A 26,492-nucleotide genomic window follows, 5' to 3' on the forward strand; every position below is an offset into this window, starting at 1 on the left:
CTTTTGATAGCAGAGGTCTATCAATTAAAACCTGATGAGATGAAGTACAATGTCTAGTCAGTGGAACACTCAAATCGCTAGAGAGAATGTGAAGAGGCTTGGTATTGACATGGAAAGACAAGCAAGATATATTGTTAGGCAAAAATGTTACAACACATAAACTACACTATGATCCTATATTGTTTAAAATTAATGGCACTGTATATGTTAACATACTCGCAGGCATTTTTCTCAAACTGTGGTTGTGCTGACAGAGCAACATTAGGGGGACCCTTCACTGATAACTTTGCAAATTTCTGCAGTGTTTTCATTTTACAATATGTGTGATTTCCTTTTGTGGTCAAAAACTAAGATTATTTTAAAATAAAACAATTTCATCTACAGGTTTAAATGCCTGCTTGATCTTGTACAAAAATAAAACGTCAAGCATCTTTGAATACTGTTTCACACTGGGGGACAATTCTCTAAGTCTTATTACACACTGAGAGATGTAGGTGGGCACTTTCCATTTCCTGCCATTTATTTTCTCTTTCTTCATACCAAGCCAATGGCCAGCCACAGGGATCTAGACCTAGCATTTCACAATAGCTGGCAACCTACAGAAAGAGTTATTTTCACAAATTACTGCATTAAGAGTAAAGAGTTTCTAAATATAATTTCATGAAAAGATTGAGAACTTTAACTGCAGTAAATCCACTTACATGAACTTCACAGAACATCAAAATGACCTCATGTTAACAACTCCTTTCAAAATATCAGTATCGATCCAGTAGTTCTTAACTATCTTAGTGAAGAAAGCAGTGAACACACATGTGTATAAACACACACACGGACAAGAGAAGCAGAAAACAATTCAGTTGGACTTTTAACTTTCAAAGAGCTTTTCTCTTTTCTCATAACCTTTCTTTCACACTTAAATATCATACACGACATCACATCATATCCAAGAATTCTATTTCAAGCCACTGACACAGCTCAAAACAGGAATGTGTTTTAAGAAACTGCCACCAATGCCAGCAGCCATCGTGTGTATTAATGAAAGTCCGTGGGGCTCTTGGGCCTCCCTGGTGGTAAAGACGGTAAAGAATCCATCTGCAATGCAGGAGACCTGGGTTTGAACCCTGAGTTGGGAAGATCCCCTGGAAGAGGAAATGGCAACCCACACCAGTACTCTTGCCTGGAGAATCCCATAGACAGAAGAGCTTGGCTGACTACAGTCCATGGGGTCACAAGAGTCAGACACGACTGAGCGACTAAGCACAGTATGGGGCTCTAGTATGCTCTCCTGCATTTAATTAAATGAAAGTACAAGACTTCAATAAGGAATAGTTTAGTGGAAAGAGTTCAGAACTGGGGCTGATCTCAGCTCTACCATTCACTAGTCCTAAGGTCTTGGTCAAGTTAATTAAACTCTCTATGCTTCAGGTTCTTTGTTTGCAATACCCCCAAATCATGCGAGGATTGACAAGTATATATGTGAATTCTATATATGTTAGCACAGTATCTGATACTCTTTCTATTATCCACTGCCCTAACTTACTGCTGAAGAACAGTTTAGTGATCAGATGACGAGGTCTTTACTACATCAGGATCATCCTTGAAGAAATCACTCCAGCAGAAATTCAGACCATGAAAATTAAGTAGGACTAATGTGATACTTTTACATTCGACTGCTATGCTGGAATCAGTGACTAGATTTTTTTTTTCTTACCTTCTGCGATCCTCGAAGGTAAGCCAGGAGCGTGCGGCACATGGGTAAGAGGATAAGGCTGCAGTTGAGGTTAAGAACAGATGCAGAGGCTCTGCTTAGACACAATCCTAGCTGAACAAATAAGGCAAGAGTCAAAACACAGTCAAGGACACAGGTAAACTAAAAACATGCTGCCGACCTCACCCTGCAGAACCATGGCAAACGCCAGCTCCTTCAAGGGTCTTGAATCACCCTCCACCCTCTCTCTTACCAAAAGAGAGCCTGGTCTCTTTCTCTTCTGCACTGCCGTAAAACTTAGCCTCCTCTCATTTCTACTAGCCTTCTCATCACCCGATTACATCATTTCAGGGCAAGGTCAATTTCTTATTCCACTCCTTCCATAATGTTCTGGGTGGTAAGAGCCCTAAAGTTTCAGAATATTCTGTGCATCCACACAGGTGCAGAGTTGAATCCTTTGTTCACTGATAAGTTAACAAGAATTTCAAACAAAGGCCTTTTCATTTGTGTACTCTCTAGAGCACTCTGAGCCTCCACATAACTCCCTTCCACACTAGGATCTGCCTTTAAGCTCTCCACCTAATTGACACTACCCATCTTTCAGGCTTCCTCTTAAGTACTCCTCCTCTAAAGTTCTTCCTTGATGCTTCCCTGATACCACACAAAAAAGATGTGGTACATATATACAGTGGAATACTACTCAGCCATAAAAATGGAATAATGCCATCTGTATCAACCTGGACTGAACGGACCTAGAGATGATCACAGATGAAGTGAGTCAGAAAGAGAAAGACAAACGCCATATGACATCACTTATATGTGGAGTCTAAAATATGATACAAATGAACTTATCTATGGAACAGAAACAGACCTGCAGATAGAGCAAAGACTTATGGTTGCCAAGGCAGAGGGGAGTGCGGGAGGGACAGATTGGGAGTTTGGGGTTAGCAGATGCAAAGTACTATATACAGAATGGATAAACAACAAGGCCCTACTATATAGCACAGTGAACTATATTCGATATCCTGTGATAAACATTAATGGAAAAGAATATGAAAAAGAATACACATATATGTATAGCATAAACATAACTGAATCACTTTGCTGTACAGAAAAAATTAACATAACATTGCAACTCAACTAACAAAATAAGCAAATACAATATTTTTTTTTTAAAGAAAGGTCTTCCCTAACCCAGAACCAAGAGAGACCCCAGATCATCTGTGCTTCATACAAAGCTGATCATAACTACACTATACAACGTATTTTTCAAAGACGCACACCCCTCTGGTATGATCCAGTACTTCTTGGCAACTAATTTTAAATCAAATTCCTGCTAGATTGACATCCGCTGTTGTCTGATACTATCTACAGTCTTCATACAAACAGTGTGTTACATGAAAACAAGAGATGGGGTCATATTTGTGCACTTGTCTTGGAATAAACATAAAACTACTTTACGTTAAGGGTATCAACTAAGAAATAGGTGTACATTGGAGTACACGTGTCTCTTTCAATTCTTGTTTCCTCAGTGTGTATGCCCAGCACTGGGATTTCTGGGTCATATGGCAGTTCTATTTCCAGTTTTTTAAGGAATATCCACACTGTTCTCCATAGTGGCTGTACTGGTTTGCATTTCCACCAACAGTGTAAGAGAGTTCCCTTTTCTCCGCACCCTCTCCAGCATTTATTACTTGTAAACTTTTGGATCGCAGCCATTCTGACTGGCATGAAATGGTACTTCATTGTGGTTTTGATTTGCATTTCTCTGATAATGAGTGATGTTGAACATCTTTTCATGTGTTTCACTGAAACACATAAAATATCGTATGTGAAACAAATCACTAGTCCAGGTTTGATGCATGATACAGGGTGCTCGGGGCTGGTGCACTGGGATGACCCAGAGGGAACAGATGGGGAAGGAGGTGGGAGGGGGGTTCAGGATGGGGAACACGTGTACACTCGTGGCGGATTCAAGTCAATGTATGGCAAAACCAATACAATATTGTAAAGTAAAATAAATAAATTAATTAATTAAAAAAAAATAGGTGTAAGTCAACTGCTTTACTTATCTTAAAATTGCTCATGACCCTGAAATTCCCAACTTAACTCCTGGCAAAATAGCAACTCTGTTACATAGTGTTTATTGTCAGCACATGAAATATTATTCCTGAAGGGGAGACAGGGTAAGAAGCCAGGTCAGGAAAGCCATAGTTTTCATTGAGTTATATGAAAAGTAATTAATCTTTCCAGTTAGGCTATTTCTCCACCATGAGTTTGAATACCTCAGGGATACAGTTCAATGAGTATACCAGTAAATGGACAAAGAGAAACAATCCTCTATGGACTATCTAAAAAAAAATTGTTAAATATAATTTTCTCACATCTGCAAGCAAAATGATCATTTCAGAGGGATAAGTGTTTGTTGTTTAGGCCTCCAGAGAAATAGAATAATTGTTATCTCTTTTTAATCTGGATGTGCATATAAGAAAATTTTAGCTTGAGGGATTTTAATGATAATTTTATCTGCAGTTCTAATGTACTAGGACAATAACTCGCTTAAATACATCAGCTAAAATCTATCATGTATGTTCAAGACTTAAGAAATACACATAAATTATTAAAATTTTCTTTGTGGTTCAGTGCTTTAAATTGTATTTTCTAACCATTTATTGAATATCTGGAAGTGTTTTATTGCTGTGTTTACATTAAATCACAGTAATTTAATTCAAAGTGGCTCTAAGTGTCTACTTGGGATAAATGAAGCTTATTTTAGCATTTCACTTCTTCCTTATGATGCTGCAAAATCTAACTGGAAATTTTACTAAGGACTCATTTCCTCATATATGTTTGTTCCTGAATATGGTTAGTTATTTAAACCAAGATGAAAATTCCTTTTTATTAGGTTATCAGAGTACAAAATTCTCTCATTCAGAAGCAGTCAAGAGAGTAAGGAAACAGAGACAGATTTCAGTTAAGTGGCAAAATCATAGGAAACCATCTAATCCACTTACTACATGGGTAATATTCTACAGCTAAGATTTGTTTTATTTAGTCATTATTAATTCATGATCTTTGTAAGAATCAGCTACTTCAAAGATTCACTAAAAGGAAATGTCTCCCTAAGTTATGTGTCCAGTCCATTCAATATGGATCACGTGTTCTACCATTCCTGGAGAGCTTAACCCGCTACTCTAGTTTTCAAATTTCGTTCAGGTTAGTTATCACTAGATGGCAGCATAACTTTCATGGTTCAAATCTTACCTGTGAAGATCTCAAAAAGTGTGAAAGTGTTAGTCGCTCAGTTGTGTCTGACTCTTTGCAACCGCATTGACTATAGTCCACCAGGCTCCTCTGTCCATGGAATGCTCCAGGCAAAAATACTGGAATAAGTAGCTATTCCCTTCTCCAGGGGAAATTCCTAACCCAGGGATTGAACCCCTCTGCATTACAGGCAAGTCTCAAATGTAAATGAAAATTCCATGTGTAAAATTCTAAAACTAGAAATATATTTCAGATGAGTATGTATAAATAATACACAGTTTGGTCCTTCCTATGGACTAAATGTTTGTGTCCCCCAAACATATACATTGAAACCCTATCATGATGGTATTTGAAGGTGGAGCCTTTGGTAGGTAATTAGGTTTAGACAAGATCATGAGAGAAGAGCCTCGAGATGGGATGGGGTTAGTGCTCTTATTAAGAAGGGGAAGAGACCAGTGCGCCCTCTCTCCTCCTTGAGGATACAGCAAGAAGGAAGCCATCTGCAAACCAGGAAAAGGGCTCTCAACAGACACCAAAGCTGCAGGCATCTTGTTCTTAGACTTCCCAGTCTTCAAAACCGAAAGAAATAAATGTTTAAGTCACCCAGTATTTTGTTGTAGCAGCCTGAACTAAGACAGTCCTATAAGAAAATATACCATATGAAGCAAATTATAAAAGAACGTTGGTGGGGCTTCCCTGGTGGCTCAGAGGATAAAGAATCTACTTGCAGTGCAGGAGACTGGATTTGATCCCTGAGTTAGGAAGATCCCCTGGAGAAGCAAATGGCTACCCATGCCAGTATTCTTGCTTGGAGAATTCCATGGACAGAGAAGCCTAGTGAGCTACAGTCCATCGGGTCACAAAGAGCAGGACACAACTGAGTGACTAACGCACACACACACATACATAAAAGAATGACACATGAAAGAATGCAGTATCTAAGTATAACAAGCACACGGTCATTTTCCTAAAATCTCAAGCACACATTCATTTTTCTTTTTTTAATCTTAAATCTGTTACTTAATAACTATTCTTCTTGCTAGTTAACTGTCCTTATTTGTAAAGTTAAGAAAAATAAAATTTTCTTATCCATAGAATTAAAATAATATGATGTGATATAATAATCCTAGCTTTCACGACTTTTGTGAAAAGTAAAACTGGTCTAAAAAATGTGAGCACTATATAAAATTACCTTATTGATTAGGGTCAGTATATCACCTCCTTTCTCTAAATAGTCTCTCCTGCACTTCCGTAGTAGGTGTTACTTATTCCACTTATATTATTCACTCAACATACATTTATTATGATACGCACATATCACAAGGTACAGGAAGTTCAATAATTAACTAAAACAAAACATGCTTTCTTCCTTAGGATGTTACATTTTAGTAAGGAAAACAGATGATAATCAAACAGCTACACAATCAAATGTAAATTATAAGCAATACACTGAGATCAATGCAGTGAATGAGAACTACAGAATATGAGCATATATATAACAGGGAATGTGATCTAAATAGGAAGATCAAGTAGGCTTTCTGGACTAAATTAGAAGTGAACTGAGATCTGAACAGTGAGCAGAAGTCATGTAGGAATGAGAACATTTATGCAAAAAAACCCAAAAAACCCAGTGTGGAAAATGGGAGCACATTGTATAGGTGAGAAATTAATAGTAGCCAAATATGGTTGGATTGGAAATGGAGAATGGTATAACATAAAACTGGAGAAGCAGGTAGGGCTAGACCTTGCCGAACTTTGTAGGGCATATTAAGAATGTGTGTGTTTATCCTAAAATCAGTGCAGAGCATTATGTCATGAGCAGGGAGGTGGTAAGAAGACATTAGAATCCGGCAATGATAACTCTGAATGAAGTGTGCATAACTAATTGGAAAAACATAATTTGGGCAACGGCAGTCTTTGTGCAGTTAATCATCACAAAAGTGAAATTTTGTTTGAGACAAGTACATTCTATGGTAATTATATATGAACCTTACATATAGAAAGGATTCAGTTTTAACTAAATAGCTTATTTATCAGTAAGTTTGGTTTGCTAAATAATTTCCTAAAACATATACATCTAAAATCAGAGAACTAAAATGGTCTAACCCACATGCCACCATCAACCCAGTGTCTAATCTCTCATGAGAGTCCTAACCAAAGGCAATCCACACCCTTCGTTGATTATGTCCAGACAGAGCAAACAGTTCTACCATCAAAAACTTCTATTTTGTTTTCTTACACTTACATGAAATATGTGTCTTTATAACTTCTACCCACAAGGCCACTCTGGAGAAAAATATTCTAAAATAAACATTAAAAAACTGAAGCTAAAACTAGGATGGCTCTAGTGTTAAGACTCTGTGCTTCAAACGCAGAGGTGCAGGTTTGACTCCTAACGGGCAACTAACATCTTACATGCCATATGGCACTGCCAAAAAATGGAAAAGAAAAGTAGGATGATTTTCTAGCTCACTCTTGTTTTCTTTGGGTTAAACACAATTCTTTAGGCCTCTAAAATTCTTGCTATAATTTTAAGACTCCCCCCACAAAGAAAGTAGTGAAAAACACTAGACCATTCAGGTACGGTCTAAATCAAATCTTTTATGATTATAAAAGTGACAAACAGATTTAATGGGGAAGATCTGGTAGACAGAATTCCTGAAGAACTATGGATAGACGTTTGTAATATTGTAAAGGAGGCAATGACCAAAATGATCCCCAAGGAAAAGGAAATGCAGGAACGCATACTTGTCTGAGGAAGCCTTAGGAACGAGTATCTGAGAAAAGAAGAGACGGGAAAGGCAAAGGAGAAAGGGAAAGATATACTCAGCTTAATGCAGAGTTCCAGAGAATGGCAAGGAGAGATAAGAAAGGCTTCTTAAGAGAACAAAGCAAACAAATAGAGGAGAACAATAGATGGGAAAGACCACAGATCTCTTCAAGAAAATTGGAGATACCAAGGGAAATTTTAAGTAAACATGGACACAATAAAGGACAGAAGCAGCAAGGACTGAACCGAAGCAGCTGAGAGTAAGAAGAGATGGCAAGAATACACAGAAGAACTACATAAAAAAGGCATTAATGATCCAGAAAAACACAATGCTGTGGTTAGTTACCCAGTGCCAGACACCCTGAAGTGTGAAGTCAAGTGGGCCTTAGGAAGCATTACTACGAACAAAGTTAGAGAAGGTGACAGAATTTTAACTGAGCTATTTCCAATCCTAAAACATGATGCTGTGAAAGCATCACTCAATATGCCAGCAAATTTGGAAAACTCAGCAGTGGCCATAGGACTGGAAAAGTTTAGTTTTCATTCCAATTTCAAAGAAAGGGATGCCAAAGAATGTTCAAGCTATAAGACAATTGTGCTCATTTCATGTGCTATGTAATGTTCAAGATAATGTTCAAAATCCTTCAAGCTAGGCTTCAGCAATATGTGAACTGAGAGCTTCCAGATGTACAAGCTGGATTTAGAAAAGGCAGAAGAACCAGAGATCAAATTGCCAAAATCTGTTGGATCATAGAGAAAGCACTGGAATTACCCCCAAAATTCTACTTTCTGCTACATTGATTATGCTAAAGCCTTTGACTGTGTGGATCACAACAAACTGTGGAAAATTCTTAAAGAGATGGTAATCTACCTTACCTGTCTCCTGAGAAACTTGTATGCAGGTTAAGAAGCAAGAGTTAAAATCAGACATGGAAGAACGGACTGGTTCAACATTGAGAAAGGAATACATTAAGCTGTATATTCTCACCCTGCTTATTCAACTTATGTGCAGAGTACATCATGCAAAATGCTGGACTGGATGAATCACAAGCTGGAATCAAGATTGCTGGGAGAAATATCAGTAACCTCAGATATGCAGATGACACCACCCTTATGGCAGAAAGCAAAAAGGAACTAAACTCTTGATAAAGGTGAAAGAGGAAAATGAAAAAGCTGGGTTAAAACTCAACATTCAAAAAACTAAGACCATGGTATCTGGTCCCATCACTTCATGGCAAATAGATGGAAACAGTGGCAGGTTTTATTTTCTAGGGCTCCAAAGATCACTGTGGACGGTGACTGCTGCTGCTGCTGCTAAGTTGCTTCAGTCGTGTCTGACCGACTCTGTGCGACCCCATAGATGGCAGCCCACCAGGCTCCCCCATCCCTGGAATTCTCCAAGCAAGAACACTGGAATGGGTTGCCATTGCCTTCTCCAAAGCATGAAAGTGAAAAGTGAAAGTGAAGTTGCTCAGTTGTGTCCGACTCTTCGCGACCCCATTGACTGCAGCCCACCAGGCTCCTCCATCCATGGGATTTTCCAGGCAAGAGTACTGGAGTGGGGTGCCATTGCCTTCTCTGGGATGGTGACTGCAACTGCAAAATTAAAAGACACTTGCTCCTTGGAAGAAAAGTTATGACCAACCTAGACAGTGTATTATTAAAAAGCAAAAACATCACTTTGCCATCAAAAGTCCATCTAGTCAAAGGTATGGTTTTTCCAATAGTCATGTACGGATATGAGAATTGGACCATAAAGAAGGCTGAGCACTGAAGAATTGATGCTTTCAAACTGTGGTGTTGGAGAAGACTCTTGAAAATCCCCTGGACAGCAAGGAAATCAAACCAGTCAATTCTAAAGGAAATTGACCCTGAATATTCATTGGAAGGACTGATGCTAAAGCTGAAGCTCCAATACTTTGGCCACCTGATGCGAAGAGCTGACTGATTGGAAAAGACCCTGAAGCTGGGAAAGAGTGCAGGCAGGAGGAGAAGGGGATGACAGAGGATGAGATGGTTGGATGGCATCACTAACTCAATGGAGCAAATTTGCTCAAATTTGAGCAAACTCTGAAGACAGTCAGGGACAGGGATGCCTGGCATGCTGCAGTCCGTGGGGCTGCAAAGAGTCAGACATCACTTTGTGACTGAGCAACAACGATCATCTCAGTGACCTTTTCCAATTTACCAAAATTCGGTAGTTAAGACTATGCTCTCTCTCACTAAGGGCAAGTTCTGCTGATTCCAAGACTGTTATATTGTGGAGAATCTATGTTGCATAATGACTCATCTTGTGTTTACAATTTTCTCACAGGAATTGCTATCAAGAAACAACCCCTCTATCCTGCAATGAAAGAAAAAAAATGGGGACGGAAAACAGAAGTGTGAGAGAGCAGGTACATAAGTGTAAGAATTTATTAGTGTTAGCCCATTATATTATATTAAATGTGAATGCTCTATTTTTACTTTTTCCTTCCAATTTTGCCTTAGCTGAAAATTTTACATTCACGTTTTCCTCATCTTCAACCAAGTTTTTGACAGAGATATTAAACTGCAACAAAATTCTGCTGAAATAGTTGACTCTAGAGAGGACTTGCAAACTACCATTTTATGGTAAATTAACAAAATGAACATTTTTCTCTCAGCTGGGAATTTTCTCAGCAACTTTAGGGAAATATAAAATGACATTCTACATGTAAATATCTATGCATAACTGGTGTTCAAAGGGATCTGAAAAGCCCAGAGCAGTATTACTAGTAATCTTTAATAATTAGTCATTTTCCCAGTTAACTCTTGATGAGTCAACAATTAGTCATTTCAAGGAAAAAATAAAAATTAGCATGAGTTCAGTTGAGTCGCTCAGTCATGTCCGACTCTTTGCGACCCCATGAATCGCAGCATGCCAGGCCTCCCTGTCCATCACCATCTCCCAGACTTCATTCAAACACACATCCACTGAGTTGGTGATGCCACCCAGCCATCTCATCCTCTGTCATCCCCTTTCCCTCCCGCCCCCAATCCCTCCCAGCATCAGAGTCTTCTCCAATGAGTCAACTCTTCACATGAGGTGGCCAAAGAACTGGAGTTCAGCTTTAGCATCATTCCTTCCAAAGAACACCCAGGACTGATCTCCTTCAGAATGGACTGGTTGGATCTCCTTGCAGTCCAAGGGACTCTCAAGAGTCTTCTCCAACACCACAGTTCAAAAGCATCAATTCTTTGGCACTCAGCTTTCTTCACAGTCCAACTCTCACATCCATACATGACCACTGGAAAAACCATAGCCTTGACTAGAAGGACCTTTGTTGGCAAAGTAATCTCTCTGCTTTTGAATATGCTCTCTACACTGGTCATAACTTTCCTTCCAAGGAGTAAGCGTCTTTTAATTTCATGGCTGCAATCACCATCTGCAGTGATTTTGGAGCCCAAAAAAATAAAGTCTGACACTGTTTCCACTGTTTCCCCAATTAGCATAGAGGTTTACATAAGATTTTTTTATATTCTGATCTGGTATTTTATGTTTGTCAAAAATTATGTAAATTTGTACACGTTAAGGTCAATTTTATTAACTTTTTTCCAAGGAAATATTTTTAATCAAATCAAATAAAGCTTACACAACACCTAATTCTTAATTATTTGTATAATCATAGAACTTAGCTCTTTCATGAGGCCTTACATGTCATACAGGTCGACCTTTTTGCCTCTGTCTGCATTGCTAGTTAGTTCATAAAGACACAGTTCTGGAACCCAGGCCTCCCTTCATGCTCTCTGTTACTTCCTTAAGAACAGAACATGCTGCTCATCAGAACAGAGATGTGAATTCAAATGCTCTTTCCAAACCAGAAAATGTCCTTATTCTTTCAGTTGTTTAGCCTTTTATTCAACCACTGGATTTTCCTGTCATTTTATATAAATCTTTATCTAATATTTCTCTAATCACACATTAAAATTACTTGATGGATTATTTAAAAACAAATGTTATCTCTGTTGTACTTTCTGAAATTCTGATTCTTTAGACCTGTAGGAGTTCCTGCAGTAGGTACAGTCAGGTTTGGTGGCCATTGTTTTAGAATCATTTTGAAGACAGACAGACCTGAGTTTCAAACACTTTTACTATTACATTGATGAAAACACAATTTCAGTTTTTGCACTGTTGAAATCTGCCATTTGATAGTGGAATACATTCTTAAATAAATGTGGCTATGTTATAATCATTTTAATGCACATTTCTTATTTCATGCTTTTTTGCTAGTTACTTATTACTTGCTGTTTATTTTCTATTTAGACTACGTAAATGATGTTAGACAAAAAGCAAATTCAACTGATTTTCTTAATTGAGTTCAAAATGGGTCTAAAGCAAACAGACAGCTCTCATCATCAACCATGCATTTGTCCCAAGAACTGCTAATGAATTTATAGCGCAGTGATGGTTCAAGAAGTTTTGCAACGGAGACAAGAGCCTAGAAGATAAGGAGCATAGTAGCTGCCCATCAGAAGTTGACAACAACCAATTGATAGCAATCACTGAAGCTGATCCTCTTACAACTCATAAGAAGTTGCTAAAGAACTCAATGTCGACCATTCTATGGTCATTCAGCATTTGAATGAAACTGGAAAGTTGAAAAAGCACAATAAGTGGGTGCCTCATGAGCTGGCTGGAAATTTTTTAAAAAATCGTCATTTTGAAATGTCATCTTCTTTTATTCTAGGCAAAAACAATGAGCCATTTCTGGATCGGATTGTGACGTATAACAAAAAGTGGATTTTATATAACAATTAGCAATGATCATTTCAGTGGCTGGTCTGAGAAGCTCCAAAACACTTCCCAAAGCCAAACTTGCACCAAAAAAGGTCACAGTCACTGTTCGGTGATTCGCTGCCCATCTGATCCACTAAAGCTTCCTGAATACAGCGAAACCATCATATCTAAGAAGTATGCTCAGCAAATCAATGAGATGCACCAAAAACTGCAATGCCTGCAGCTGGTATTGGTCAACAGAAAGGGCCCAATACTTCATGACAATGCCCGATAGCACTTCTCATAATCAATGCTTCAGAAATTGAACAAATTGGGGTATGAAGTTTTGCCTCATCCACCGTAATCACCTGACCTTTTGCCAACAGACTACCACTTCTTCAAGCATCTCGACAACTGTTTTCAGGGAAAACACTTCCACAGCCAGCAGGAGGCAGAAAATGTTTTCCAAGAGTTCCTGAAGCATGGATTTTTATGCTACAGGAATAAACAAACTTATTTCTCGTTGGCAAAAATGTGTTGATTGTAATGATTCCAATTTTGAATAAAGATGTGTTTGAACCTTGTCATAATGATTTAAAATTCAGGGTCTAAAACTGCAATTACTTTTGCATCAAACTAATAGTGGTACGGCCTTAGGTAATATTCTTACCCTTTCTGTCTCATGTTCCTCATCTATAAAATGAAAAATGAAATAATCTCCCGAAAAGGTGATTATATATATATTGCACATATATTAATTATATATTAATTGTATGTATATATATTAAGTACAGTACCTGGCACATAAGAAGTTAACAGAAGCTATTATTATGGTCCCATCTCTGGCCATCTACAAACTAGGTCTAGTTACAGAATTTAAATCCTCTTAGGGCAGAGTTCTTAAAAATCACTCTTTCCAAGACTGTCTTTTCATCCTCAGCTCTGCTTATAGTTGGAGCTATAGGAGATGAGCTTTATTCCACTCAAGTGTATCTAAAGAAATAAAGAGCGTTCCAGGTAACTAGTAGGTATGCAATTAATGTATGGTGGATCATGAATGAGTGAGCCTCTGAGATGATCCTTTAATGCCCTCATTTGGGAAATAAAGAAAAAAGAATTGAAACCAAAAGTGATTACCCAAGAGATCTATCTAGTTCACAGCTAGGATCAGAACCCAGGACCAGGTCTTTCCATCAAACCATGTTTCCAGGGATACCAACTCTGTCTTCACTTCCCCAACACCCACCACTCTAGGCACTGGGATCTTCTGTATCAAACTGAGTAACACCCAATGTGAAGAAAACGCTAAGGGCCGCTGTAGCTCTCTGATGGACTGTCATCAAGTCCAACCTTCTTGTTGATCCAACTTATACTAGAAGCCTGTAAATAAGCCAAATTGCTGAAACTGTAAGGGCACTCAGTTATAATGCACTTTTGCATTATATAGCTCAGTTCAGCTCCTGGATGCATTATCCTGACCAGCGATTGCACACTTTTATTGCATATCTCAGTTCCCCATCTGCAGCTTAGCTCTTGCCTTTCTTCTATTGTGATGGCAGTACACCTCTTCTAACTACCTCTATGCTATCAGATGAACTCCTTATTATTCAAGTCTCAGCCCAAGGCTCATTTTCTCATGGAGGCCTTCCTAAGGCCAACAGCGCCAACAGTATCCTTATTTACATCTCCAAAGTTTTCTCCTTTTCCAATATTCTGAAAAATTTGAGGCATCTTTCTCAAAGTTTCCCTTTTGCCTTTTGCTATACCTATTTTGAAACACAAGTGTACAATACATTGTAACGGTTTATCTATTTATCACATGCTTATCTTCCCCCACAAAGCTAGAAAGTGGCAGTATAGCAAGTGGAAAAGCCCAAACTGACCCTTATTCTTAGGAACCTCAAAAATGCATGGTCAATACCAAAGAAAATTATTTCAAAAAAATAGTCCTTGGGGAAAATGTTCCTTTAGCAGTGAAAGCCAAAGAAAGTAGTCATGAGACAAATACATGAGCAAGAAGAGACAACCTCATTAAGTACTCTATATGATTTCCAAGGCAATGGTAGGCATTTTTTTAATTGCCTTTATAGTAAATAAAAGGGCTCATGGCAGAAAATCAGAACAATTTATTTTTGCTGTATCTATAAATGAAAACTGTGGCTCTAATTTAAATGTTTAGTTTATACCAATAATATATTATGATAAGGATATTAATTTAGAATATGATGAACATTCCATGTGAGCAAGATTGCACTTATGGACAAAAAATATATTTCAAGGAAGAGCTACTTCAAACGTGGATTACCTATCTTCACAAGGTTTCACATGGAAACAATAATGAATAATGTGTCATGAGCAACCAGAAAGTAGTTAATAATAATTGGAGTAATTATTTCTCAATAAATCCCAATAAAAGCTACCAATTCAGGGCTCTTGGGGTATATCCAAAAGCTCATGAATGCCCCTTCATGACATAATAAAAATACTTTAATTCATTCCAAATGATCCTAACTGGTTTCTGTCAACTTACTGCCTGGAGACTTTCAACTATGATGTAATTTTTGACTCAGGTTGACCTTTCTTCTATCCATAAACTGCCTTTTTTTAAAACACTATCTCTAAAAGAAGTTTGAAAGAAGGATGCTTGGAGAAAATGTTTTCCCATATAACTTAAGGGGCCACCAAAAGTATAATGTTGATTCTGATACTTTATCCAGAAATTTTATGTTTAACTTAAATCTTTCCTTTTAAATGTCATCATACTTTATTCTAGAGCCTCCCAGGTGACTCAGTCAGTGATCAGGAATCTGCCTTCCAATGCTGGAGAGGTGGGTTGGATCCTTGGGTCAGGAGGATCCCTCTGGAGAAGGAAATGGCAACCCACTCCAGTATTCTTGCCTGGGAAATGCCATGGACAGGGACACCTGGCCAATTATAGTCCATGGGGTCACAAAGAGTGGGACACAACTTAGCGACTAAAGCAACAACATATTTCATCCTGCGCTTTCTAGAAATGAACTTCCTTCCATTTTCGCTGAGAACATGGTCTTCCCATAGAAATCTACTATGAATCAGAAAGAAATTTAGCTACTACAGAGAGAAGAAAGCAAGACTGACATATGATAGTTCTGTACTGATTTTCCCTACTGTCTTTCCTGTATCAAAGCCTGGACAGCAGAGGAGATTCATTTCTAGACTTTGTGTCTGTCTGGAAAAACTTAATTCAATGTAAACGGTAGTCAGAACTGCACACGAACACATTCATGGGTTTTTAAAGGCAATGCTGTCTAGTGAACAGTCACCAATTAAAAGGTATGAAATTTTTACCATACCTAACACCTGTGACCTCTGCCAAGGTCATTAGTCTCTAAAACTGAGCACTGAAGAATTTAATAGAACAGCAATAAAAATGCCCTCCACTTTGCGTCATGGAACTGTTCTAAAAGGTAAACACATATCAAGAGAAAATTATTTGACCTCTTTAGGTGACAAACATTATTAAAATGGAATTTTAAAAATTCGTCTATGACATTACTGTGGATACTCACACCTGTCTCTTCGCCTCCACTCCTTTCTAAGACCCAACAACAAGGGCCTCAAGAGTTACAGACCATTTGATTGTATGTCATTATTACATTTTCCTCCTCTGACACAAATGATCCATGCGCAGGGGAAAGCACTGAGAAATGGAATGTATTTTGCAGAGACTGGTTGGCTAAAAAGCCAAGGAAGACTTGTTGCTCCATTATCACAGATTCAGACCATCTGATCACAATTGCTGACTATATAGTTACCTCTAAGCTACTCTTCCAGAGAAGGCAATGGCAACCCACTCCAGTACTCTTGCCTGGAAAATCCCATGGATGATGGAGCCTGGTGGGCTGCAGTCCATGGGGTCACTAAGAGTTGGACACGACTGAGCGACTTCACTTTCACGTTTCACTTTCCTGCATTGAAGAAGGAAATGGCAACCCACTCCAATATTCTTGCCTGGAGAATCTCAGGGACGGGGGAGCCTGGTGGGCTGCCGTCAATGGGGTCACACAGAGTTGGACACGACAGAAGCGACTTAGCAGCAGCAGCAGCAGCAAGCTCCTCTCCCTTCTTGTATTGATCTTCCACATCTTTACACCATTTTCAATTTATCAAAATCCCTCCTAAAATTTATAAGCCAAAACAGATATACCAATAACCTGAGCATATGGAGTAACTTTTGGAAGAAAACAATACTCACTTCAATGGCACCTACTCACTTGGTTAGAATTTTAATCAGACTATGCATAACAATTGGAGAAGGCGATGGCACCCCACTCCAGTACTCTTGTGTGTTCTACACAATGATGTTTTTCACAGCACGGCATATTCTAGGTAAGTGAAGTAACAGAAGCCAATTGAATGTCTAAAAATATGAGAATGCTTAAGTTAGGTGGTTTAATTGGATGTCCAAAAATATAAGAATGTTTAAGTGAGGTATGTTTTTATTCCTTCAGTAAAATATTAAAAATAAATAATGCATGTATAACAGTTTGTGATTACAGGGATAAATCTGATGTGATATTTAATGTTATATTTTAAAAGAGAGTACAAAACTGTTTATTTGAAATGATCACATTGTTATTTAAAAATTTTTAAATTTAAAAAACACATTAAAATGTTAACCATGAGTATGTATGGATGCTGAGATATAAATTACTTTTTTGCATTTTCCCTTATATTCTATAATAAATATGAAAAAATGTTTAATTCATATGGAAGTCAGAAAATTATTTTCTAAAGAAAATAAAGGGAGAATGTCTTAAAAGTATAATTTGAGAAGGAGGAATATTACCTTTAAATGAAAATAAAGGGAAATTTTCATTTTTATTTTTGTGTATTTTCTATTGTTTTCCTTAATTTTATACATTAGCTTCATACTGAAAAATGCACGATAAACTTGTAAAAATTATCCTGCAGATATTTTCATGGCTTAAAGAGGAAGCTTTCAGAAGGACATTAACTTGCTGACCTCTTTTATTCTAACCTTCAGATAAATGGAAAGATGTTCACTTAAAGCACAGGATCAACAGGACAAGACAGGACAGGATAGGAACAGGGAAGAAGGTAAATCATAATGAGTGACACACAGCTACCAAGCAAATAAAGGGCTCCGGGTATTGTAAAGAAGAACTACTGAGGGCATGGGAGCGCTAAGAGATAAAGTTACTGATTCTTTAACACTTAAGTGGCCCAAACATTAAAGATTATTCAAGCTGCATATTATTCAAGTGCCATATTATATTTCTTATAGTGTTATTAGTTTATGTGCTGTTAAGACACTTAGTTAACAGTTTCTGAAAAAAAAAAATATTTCAACATGTATTAAAATACTAGTAAATAAAACCCTGATATGCTGCCATGTACAAACCAAAACAACAAAACACAAACCTCCACTTACACTCCATGCTCCTAACCTTTCTAACCTTGGTTAGTCTTTTGGGTTGGTTGGTGTTGTTGTTTAGTCACTTAACCATATCTGACTCTTTGCAACCCCATGGACCATAGTCAGCAGCCACCATAGCCTCCTCTATTCATGGAATTTCCTAGGCAAGAATACTGGAATGGGTTGCCATTTCCTTCTCCTTTAGGCAGGTACAAGTTCTCTGTTAATACTTTACAGCTCAGAAAGTTAGTGAATTGCTGTAACACATCTTTGTTTCACCTGTCTTTTCTGTAATTCATTTCACTGTATTCACCTACCGTTTTAATGTTCTCTCCTTGGTTTGTTCAGTTTCCTAGTATTTCAAACTCCGATGTTCTTTGTAGTTGTTTCTTTTACTGTAACTGTTAATATGACTATCTTTTGTTTAGATGGTTAACAGTATGGGTAATACAGAAGAAAGAAGCCATGTAAATATAGAAATTAAATAATACTTAAAATACTCACCACATTCACCCCTTCAGTCACCCAATAGCCCTAAGATTTCTCATTGAAAACAAGCTATTATAATCAAATGTCTTATTTTTTTAGAACTGTACCCTGTGTGATATCAACTCCACTATTGTCATCTAACTAAAACCATTATAATAAAGTAAATGCCAAAATTTTATATTTGTTACAATATGAACAAATTTGTAGTCTTCCATCTCAAGAAAACCCAGCAGGCAGTTTTTAAATGATAAAACTAGCGAACTACCTTAAAATATTCACACTGTAATAGCATGCTCTGTGTTCATCATGATGTCTCTTAAAGTAGCGGGGAATACATGTCTATTTCTAGGAGGACAAGCAAGGAAAATGTGGCCGGTGCAAACTGTGGAATAGTATACAGCAGCTAGAGGCAAAGGGGCAAAGAAACGCACAGTCACATAGAGAGACTCTGAAACATAATTTGTTCTTGCTGTCTAGTCACTAAGTCATGTCTGAACCCTTTGTGACCCCATGGACTGTGGCCAACCAGGTTCCTCTGTCCATGGGATTTTCTAGGCAAGAATATTGCAGTGGGTTGCCATTTCTTAATTCTAGGGGATCTGTTCAGCCCAGGGATTGAATTTGCCATCTCCTGCATTGGCAGGCGGAGTCTTTACCACTGAGCCCCAAGGAAGCCCTTGAAACACAATACCAGATGAAGAAAAGCGAGAAAGACAGTAAGTTTTTAGCACAAGGCCATTCTTGTGGATTAAAAAAGCAAGCAAAAAATACACGCATATAAAACACCAATAGAAGGATACACGTCTACACACTATTAGAAAAGTTGCCAATGTTGGGAGGAAAACGGGATTGCAGAACGAGGAGTGATTAAGGGATTAGTAGACAAACAGACAGTGAAGAAAGAAAGCAGGGGCCTGGCACAGACCCATGAAGACTGGGTGCTGCAAGCTAAGGTATATATTTAAATGCTCTCTACCCAATAGCAGAAACATAGGTTTTTTAAATCCTTTCTTTTTCCAGAGAAGGTCTACTGCTAATGTCCTATGAAATTGGTCTTCTTCGTATGAACCTCAATCTTTGATTTGCTCCATGGAAAGTTTTCAAAAGATCAACAAATTTGGAGCTAAAATTTGAAAACTACTGCCAACTGAAAAGCAATTAATTGTGACGGCCCCCGATGTCTCAGAGGTAAAGAATCTGCCTATAATGAGGGAGACGCAGGAGACTCGGGTTTAGTCCCTGGGTTGGGAAGATCTTCAGCAGGAGGAAATGGCAACCCATTCCAGTATTCTTGCCTGGACAATCCCATGGACAGAGGAACCTGGCAAGCTACAGTCCAAAGGTCATGAAGAGTCGAACACGACTAAGCAATCAAACCATTCTGAAATCATACAGAAGAAAAAAAAAGTATACTATAATTTGCAAACTATCATCTTAAATATTGAGTTGACCAAAAAGTCCGTTTGGGTTTTTCCATACCATCCTATGGAAAAACTTGAACTTTTTGGCCAACCCAATTCTTCAGAATTTAAACATTTCCACAAAATTAGACATTAACTTCTCTTAGTTTACCTAGGAAACTTTCAGTTATTAGGAAACATTTACAAATACATTTCAATATAAAAACATTCTGAACTTCAACAGTTTTTCCTGAAAGAAATGAGTCGCATTTTCATGAATTTGTCTACTATCACTTGGCATCAGAAGGAAGGTAAGAAACACAACTCATTTCTTCCTCATCTTACTTTATGCTTATTTCAAACCAGTAATAATAATAATGATAATAATCCTATAAAAGAGAAGTAAGGTTAAACTATGCAAAACTGCCATTTTTAAAGTCAAAATGTTTCAATATTGGAATTTTTATGTAGTTCAATTTAATAACATAATTCTCAGTTTAAAACTGAGGAAAGTAAGACTTTGAAGATTTCAATTAATTACTGAAAGATACAGTTACTAAGACGTAAAGTCAAGATTTCAACTTAGGTCAATCTGTCCCCAAAATTCATGTTCTCTTCACTATATTATGTTGCTGCCATTGATAATCTGAAATTTTCACAGATATTACTATACTTGAAATTTAAGCTAATAGTTTCTCTGTGCTAAGGAAAAGGCAATTGCAGACTCTTAGCTTTAACAAGAATTAGAATAAATGCCATATAAGACAAATTAAATTTCATGTATCTAAAATCTGTGGATTGAACAAAGTATATTTTCTCCTTTATGCATAACACTCTCAAGCTTTAAAACCAGTACAACTCTAAGACTAGTTTTCTTCAGGCAAATCAAAATTAAGGAAACCCTGTAGATGCATTGAACGTGAACGTGAAGTTGCTCAGTCGCTCAGCCGTGTCCGACTCTTTGCGACCCCATGGACTGCAGCCTACCAGGCTCCTCTGTCCATGGGATTTTCCAGGCAATAGTACTGGAATGGATTGCCATTTCCTTCTCCAAGGAATCTTCCCAACCCAGGGATCGAACCCAAGTCTCCCACATCGTAGACAGACGCTTTACCGTCTGCGATCTCAGCCAAAAGGCTGAGAAGCATTATGATCGTAGATGCATTACAATCCAGGAAACTAAACTTTTTGGATTTTCTTTTGACTCATTTTTCACTCTCTTATGTTTTAAAAAATGCACAAGATCAAAGCAGTTGAGTATTTCAATGATGGATTTTACATAATCCAAGCCAAGGCCCAAATCCCAGAAAAATTTTGTTGTAAGTAATGAATGTAATATAGAGAATGTGAAAGTGAAAGTCACTCAGTCGTGTCTAACTATTTGCATCCCCTTGGACTATACAGTCCAGGGAATTCTCCAGGCCAGAATACTGGAGTAGGTAGCCTTTCCCTTCTCCAAGGGATCCTTCCAACCCAGGAATCGAACCCAGGTCTCTTGCATTAGCAGGTGGATTCTTTACCAGCTGAGCCACAAGGGAAGCCCAAGAATACTGGAGTAGGTAGCCTATCCCTTCTCCAGTGGATATTCCTGACCCAGGAATCAAACCGGGGTCTCCTGCATTGCAGGCAGATTCTTTACTAATTGAGCTACCAGGGAAACCCAATATAAAGAATGCTCAACAACAAATGCCATTTCCCAAGTGGAAAAAGAACTTTCACACTGAAGTTCTACATTCTTGTGGTTTATATGAGTGACTTTTTTTTTCCAGTTTGGAATCCATTATTATATACTGCTCATATCTGCTTGGTTTTCCCTTTAGATACTCTGAGCTATGGGAAAAAAGAAAAGAAAAATGTATCTTCACCTTTGTTTGAATAACTCTTAGCACTTTACTAATGTGCTTTGGGGCCCATGCTTTTCAAACCAAGAAAATTAATACAGCTTAAAAGTGTTATGCCCAGAGTCCGAGTCCCCAAAACTGAGAGAATAAGACGTCCACAGCAATGCAAAAGCATAAAGAGGTTTTATTGCCAGCTCGAGCCAGGGCTCCCATCTCATCCAGCGCAGTGGAGTCTTGATGAGAGCTCCCAGCCCAGATTTACAACAGTATTTATAAGTTTAGAACAAAGACAGGGAGATGGCAAGGGTTGATTGGCTGCAGGGGTTTCCTGGTATTTACTGATTGGCCAGTCATCATCCCTCTGAATGGCCAGAGTTATCATCTCTCTGATTGGCCAGAGTTACCATCTCTCTTATTGGCCAGAGTTACCATCCCTGGAAGCCCCAGAAGCATGACTCAGGGATTATTTTTGGCCTAGTGCACCTCTCTGAGCCTGTCATGGCTCTGGTGAGGTTGTAACAAAAAGCCCAAAGTAACTTATCAAAAGTAACTCGGCCAAGGAAAGTCAACGAGAGATAAAAATACTCTAATCATCCTATCTCATCAGTATTTTCAACAAACAGTTCTTATTTTTTTGTTCCACAACTATCTGTTTTTAGAGCATCCTTGAAATCCATATTCCTGCAAGGGGTGGGGTCACAGAGAGTTCACTCAGGATAAAATGCCAATTGGAAGGCACATAAGAGAGGGTATATTGTGGGAAAAGCAAGTCAACAAAGAGAGCCAAAATATAAGGAGGGGAAAAAAAGAAACTTGTTTGGATCATTACCCCTTCAGATCCTTCCAATGAATCTGAGCTTTCTAAGATTATATTCAAGAAAATTACTTGAAATTTAAAATCAGCTATGTGAAAATACTATCATATGAAAAATGACTATAGTCAGAAAGGTATTCACCATAGATCATTTCTTAAATGTATCTTGGTGTTCACATACCCATTTCTTAAAAATCTCAGATATATAAGATGCTTTCATTGCATACATTACTCATCTCTTCTTGCCTTAAACTATATTAGACCTCTGGTATTCTTGATATGTGTCTGGAGACCTTTAACAATGTCCAAATCAATGAAAACCATCAAACCATGAAACTTTTGCCTATAAAATACGTGTTGAAATCATTTACCCATAGATAGAAGTCACTGTCAAATTCAACTTTCCAATTTCTAAAACTGTAAACAAATTTGATTGGTCATGGAAATACTATCTTCTTCTTTATGTACTTTTTCTTTAACCCCATTTCTAGAACTGAAAAGAAACTACATTTGGCAAGGCTGTTTATTACATCAACTTTTATCACATCAAAAACCTGCATTAAGACATGGATACCAGGTAATTTATTCTAAAGTCTCACTTTTAGTTCATGTCTTGGCAATTATTAGTTACAAGTCACAGCCCTTTAATATCCCACTTCAATAATCAACACTGTAAATGTAAAGTATATTAGATGTTAAGGGTACCCTGTTGCTTTTCTGTCACGAAAATGAAATCTCATTTCTTTGCCCAAACCATCCTTTACAACTCCCAAAGGAGCTCAGTTAAGGTACCGATGGCTGGAGCCTTGGGAACGCATGTACACCCGTGGTGGATTCATGTCAATGTATGGCAAAACCAATACAGTATTGTAAAGTAAAATAAAGTAAAAATAAAAATTAAAAAAAAAAAAAGCTGCGAAGAATGAACAGCAGACAGAAACAATATGTAATAATAACCACTATTTTTTACTTCTGGGATGCTTTCAATTCTTCAAAGTAGTTTGCTATTTGTTAAGTCAGACCTAATGCTCAAGTACAACACTCTTGAGATAAGTAGGATCATTTCATCGTGTTTTAATGGGAATACAGAACAGGTAAGTGGATTTCAGTATATGAATATGAAGGATGAGAGAAGGGGGAAGAAAAGCTGGCATTCTGGAACTCTTATTACATAACAGGCTTTGTGCAAGGTACTTTAATCCTTGAGCACATTATTTATAATTTCCATGCTTCAGCTTCCTCTTTTGCTTAAAGAAATTGTCACGTCTGGCCCAGAAGAACAACTCAGGGAATGTCGGCCCTAGCTATTATTGTTATTATTTCTTTTTATTTCCTTTAAGGTCCACAGTAATCTTGTGAAAGAGTCATTCAGTTTAGTTCAGTTCAGTCGCTCAGTTGTGTCCAACTCTTTGCTACTCCATGGACTGCGGCACGCCAGGCCTCCCTGTCCATCACCAACTCCCGGAGTTTACTCAAACTCATGTCCATCAAGTCGGTGATACCATCCAACCATCTCATCCTCTGTCGTCCCCTTCTCCTCCCACCTTCAATCTCTCCCAGCATCAGGGTCTTTTCCAATGAGTTGGTTCTTTGCATCAGGTGGCCAAAGTATTGGAGCTTCAGCTTCAGCATCAGTCCTTCCAGTGAATATTCAGTGCTGATTTCCTTTAGGATGGACTGGTTGGATCTCTTTGCAGTCCAAGGGACTCTCAAGAGTCTTTTCCAACACCACAGTTCAAAAGCATCAATTCTTCGGCATCAGCTTTCTTTATAGTCCAACTCTCACAATATATGACTACTGGAAATAGGCATTACTTCCTTTGTTTTTCTGTTGAAGACTCCAAAGTTCAGTGGAGATTAATAAAAACTGTTCTGAATAAAATGTGTTCTATCTCAAGCTGAAATTTCACTCAGCAATCATAACCAAGCTAGTGCAAATTTTGTGTCAATTACCAATAGCAAGGTGGAGCTTTCCTTTGTCCAGAAGGATCAGGGGGGTAGCCAGAGGTCAAAGGAAAGGAAAAGTCACTCTCCTAATGTCATCTGCCATATGTTCAGCAAATTCCTCCTATCTCATCTCTCTCTGAATTCCTTTAATATTTTTATTGATAAACTAAATAATTTATATTACCATTTACTGCTACTAATAGTATTAATACCATTAACATCAAGTAATATTACTTGATATTTACAATAATGCTATCTTTTGCTATCCACATATGCACCAAGGGCTAAATATTTCACTAACATTTTCTCATGGAATCCTCACAACCAACCTAATAGGAAGGTTAAACTTAACCTTATAGATGAGTTAAACTTAGATTTAGAGAAGTAATTCACCAAAATCATAAAGGGAAATAAATGCCTGAGCCAGGATTCAAACTCATATCCATATAGCCCCAAGGTTACAAGCTTGTGAATACGGAATTAAGGATCATTGATTTTTCCTCCCCAGAATTACCTATGCACTTTTGAAATCAATTTTGTGTTCAACACAATGCTTAGCATGATAAAATAGAAACACTGACTAGAGTTAAAAGACCTACTGTCCATATTCAACTTTGCACTGAATACATAAGGAAGGCCTTTCCCTGTTTTAAATCTATCAAATGAGACAAATGAACTAGAACAATACCCAAGGTACTATAACATTCTGCAGTTCCACAAGCTTCATTCCCTCAGGCTGGGTGCTCTGTAGAAGAAAGTATACAGCCTTCAGAACTGTGAGGAGATGAATTTCTGTTGTTAAAGCAACCCAGTCTGTGGTCCTTTGTTATGGAAGCCTAAGCAAATTAATGGAGTAGGAATCAGCTAGGATTTCCAGGGGGCTCAGTGGTAAAGAATCCGCCTGCCAATGCAGGAGACATAGGAGAAGTGGGTTCAATCCCTGGGTTGCAAAAATCTCCTGGAGGAAGAAATGGCAACCCACTCCAGTATTCTTGCCTGAAATATCCCACGGAGAGAAGGGCCTGGCGGAGTATAATCCATAAGGTCGCAAAGAGTCGGACCTAACTGAGTGACTGAGATAAAAAACACAGAATAAGGTGTACAAGTCTGCTGCAGGTTTAAGAGTAATCCATAAACTATAATCTTACCTTTACTTATTAAGACAAAACACACAACCATACAAACAAACGGTCTTACCTAGAAAGAGTAGAAAATTCCAGGCTCTAACCCTCTTTGTCTCAGAACCTCCCTGGAGGAGCAGCATGACAGTGTGGTCTTTAATATGAGACAAACGTGGGCTCCAACTGGGCTTCTCTAATTGTTAGTTGGGTGACCACAGGGAAGTTACTTAACCACTCAGAATCTGTTTCTCAATTCTGTAAAAAGTGATCATTCCTATCCTCTAGGATTATTATAACGATTAAATTTAATATGGAAAGATTAAATGAGATTACAAAAGACCAAGGAACTAATCATGCCTGGGGCATGAAAGTGAAAGTCACTCAGTCGTGTCCAACTCTTTGCAACCGCATGGACCCTACAGTCCAGGGAATTCTCCAGGCCAGAATACTGGAGTGGGTAGCCTTCCCCTTCTCCAGGGGATCTTCCCAACCCAGGGATTGAACCCAGGTCTCCCACATTTGTAGGTGGATTCTTCACCAGCTGAACCACAAGGGAAGCCCAAGAATACTGGAGTGGGTAGCCTATCCCTTCTCCAGTGGATCTTCCTCATCCAGGAATCAAATTGGGGTCTCCTGCATTGCAGGCAGATTCTTTACCAACTGAGCTATCCAGGGCGTAAAATGTGATTAATAAATGCTTATAGTGTGTATTAGGTTGAATCACATGAAATGGGTGATTGTTGTTGTTCAGGTGCGAAGTCTTTGGCACCCTATGGATGACAGTACACCAGGTTTCCTTGTCCTTCACTATCACTTGGAGCTTGCTCAAACTCATGTCCAGTGAGTCGATGATGCCATGTAACCATCATCCTCTGTAGCTCCCTCCTCCTCCCGCCTTCAGTCTTTCCCGGCATCAGGGTCTTTTCCAATGAGTCCACTCTTTGCATCAGGTGGCCAAAGTATTAGAGTTTCAGCTTCAGC

The 26,492-nt window shown here is 38.2% G+C and overlaps 1 protein-coding gene across 2 annotated transcripts in view; it reads right to left on the reverse strand.

Annotated features, from left to right (window-relative positions):
* NOX4 (NADPH oxidase 4) overlaps positions 1–26,492 on the reverse strand; it is a 175,551-nt gene that overhangs the window by 140,476 nt on the left and 8,583 nt on the right. For both annotated transcript variants that reach the window (XM_068977093.1, XM_068977092.1), the window contains exon 3: positions 1,712–1,822. In XM_068977093.1, coding sequence (XP_068833194.1) covers positions 1,712–1,822 — 111 coding nt within the window. The remainder of the gene's footprint in view (positions 1–1,711; positions 1,823–26,492) is intronic.

Source organism: Capricornis sumatraensis, chromosome 8 (assembly GCF_032405125.1).
Source record: "Capricornis sumatraensis isolate serow.1 chromosome 8, serow.2, whole genome shotgun sequence".
NCBI classification, from domain to species: domain Eukaryota; kingdom Metazoa; phylum Chordata; class Mammalia; order Artiodactyla; family Bovidae; genus Capricornis; species Capricornis sumatraensis.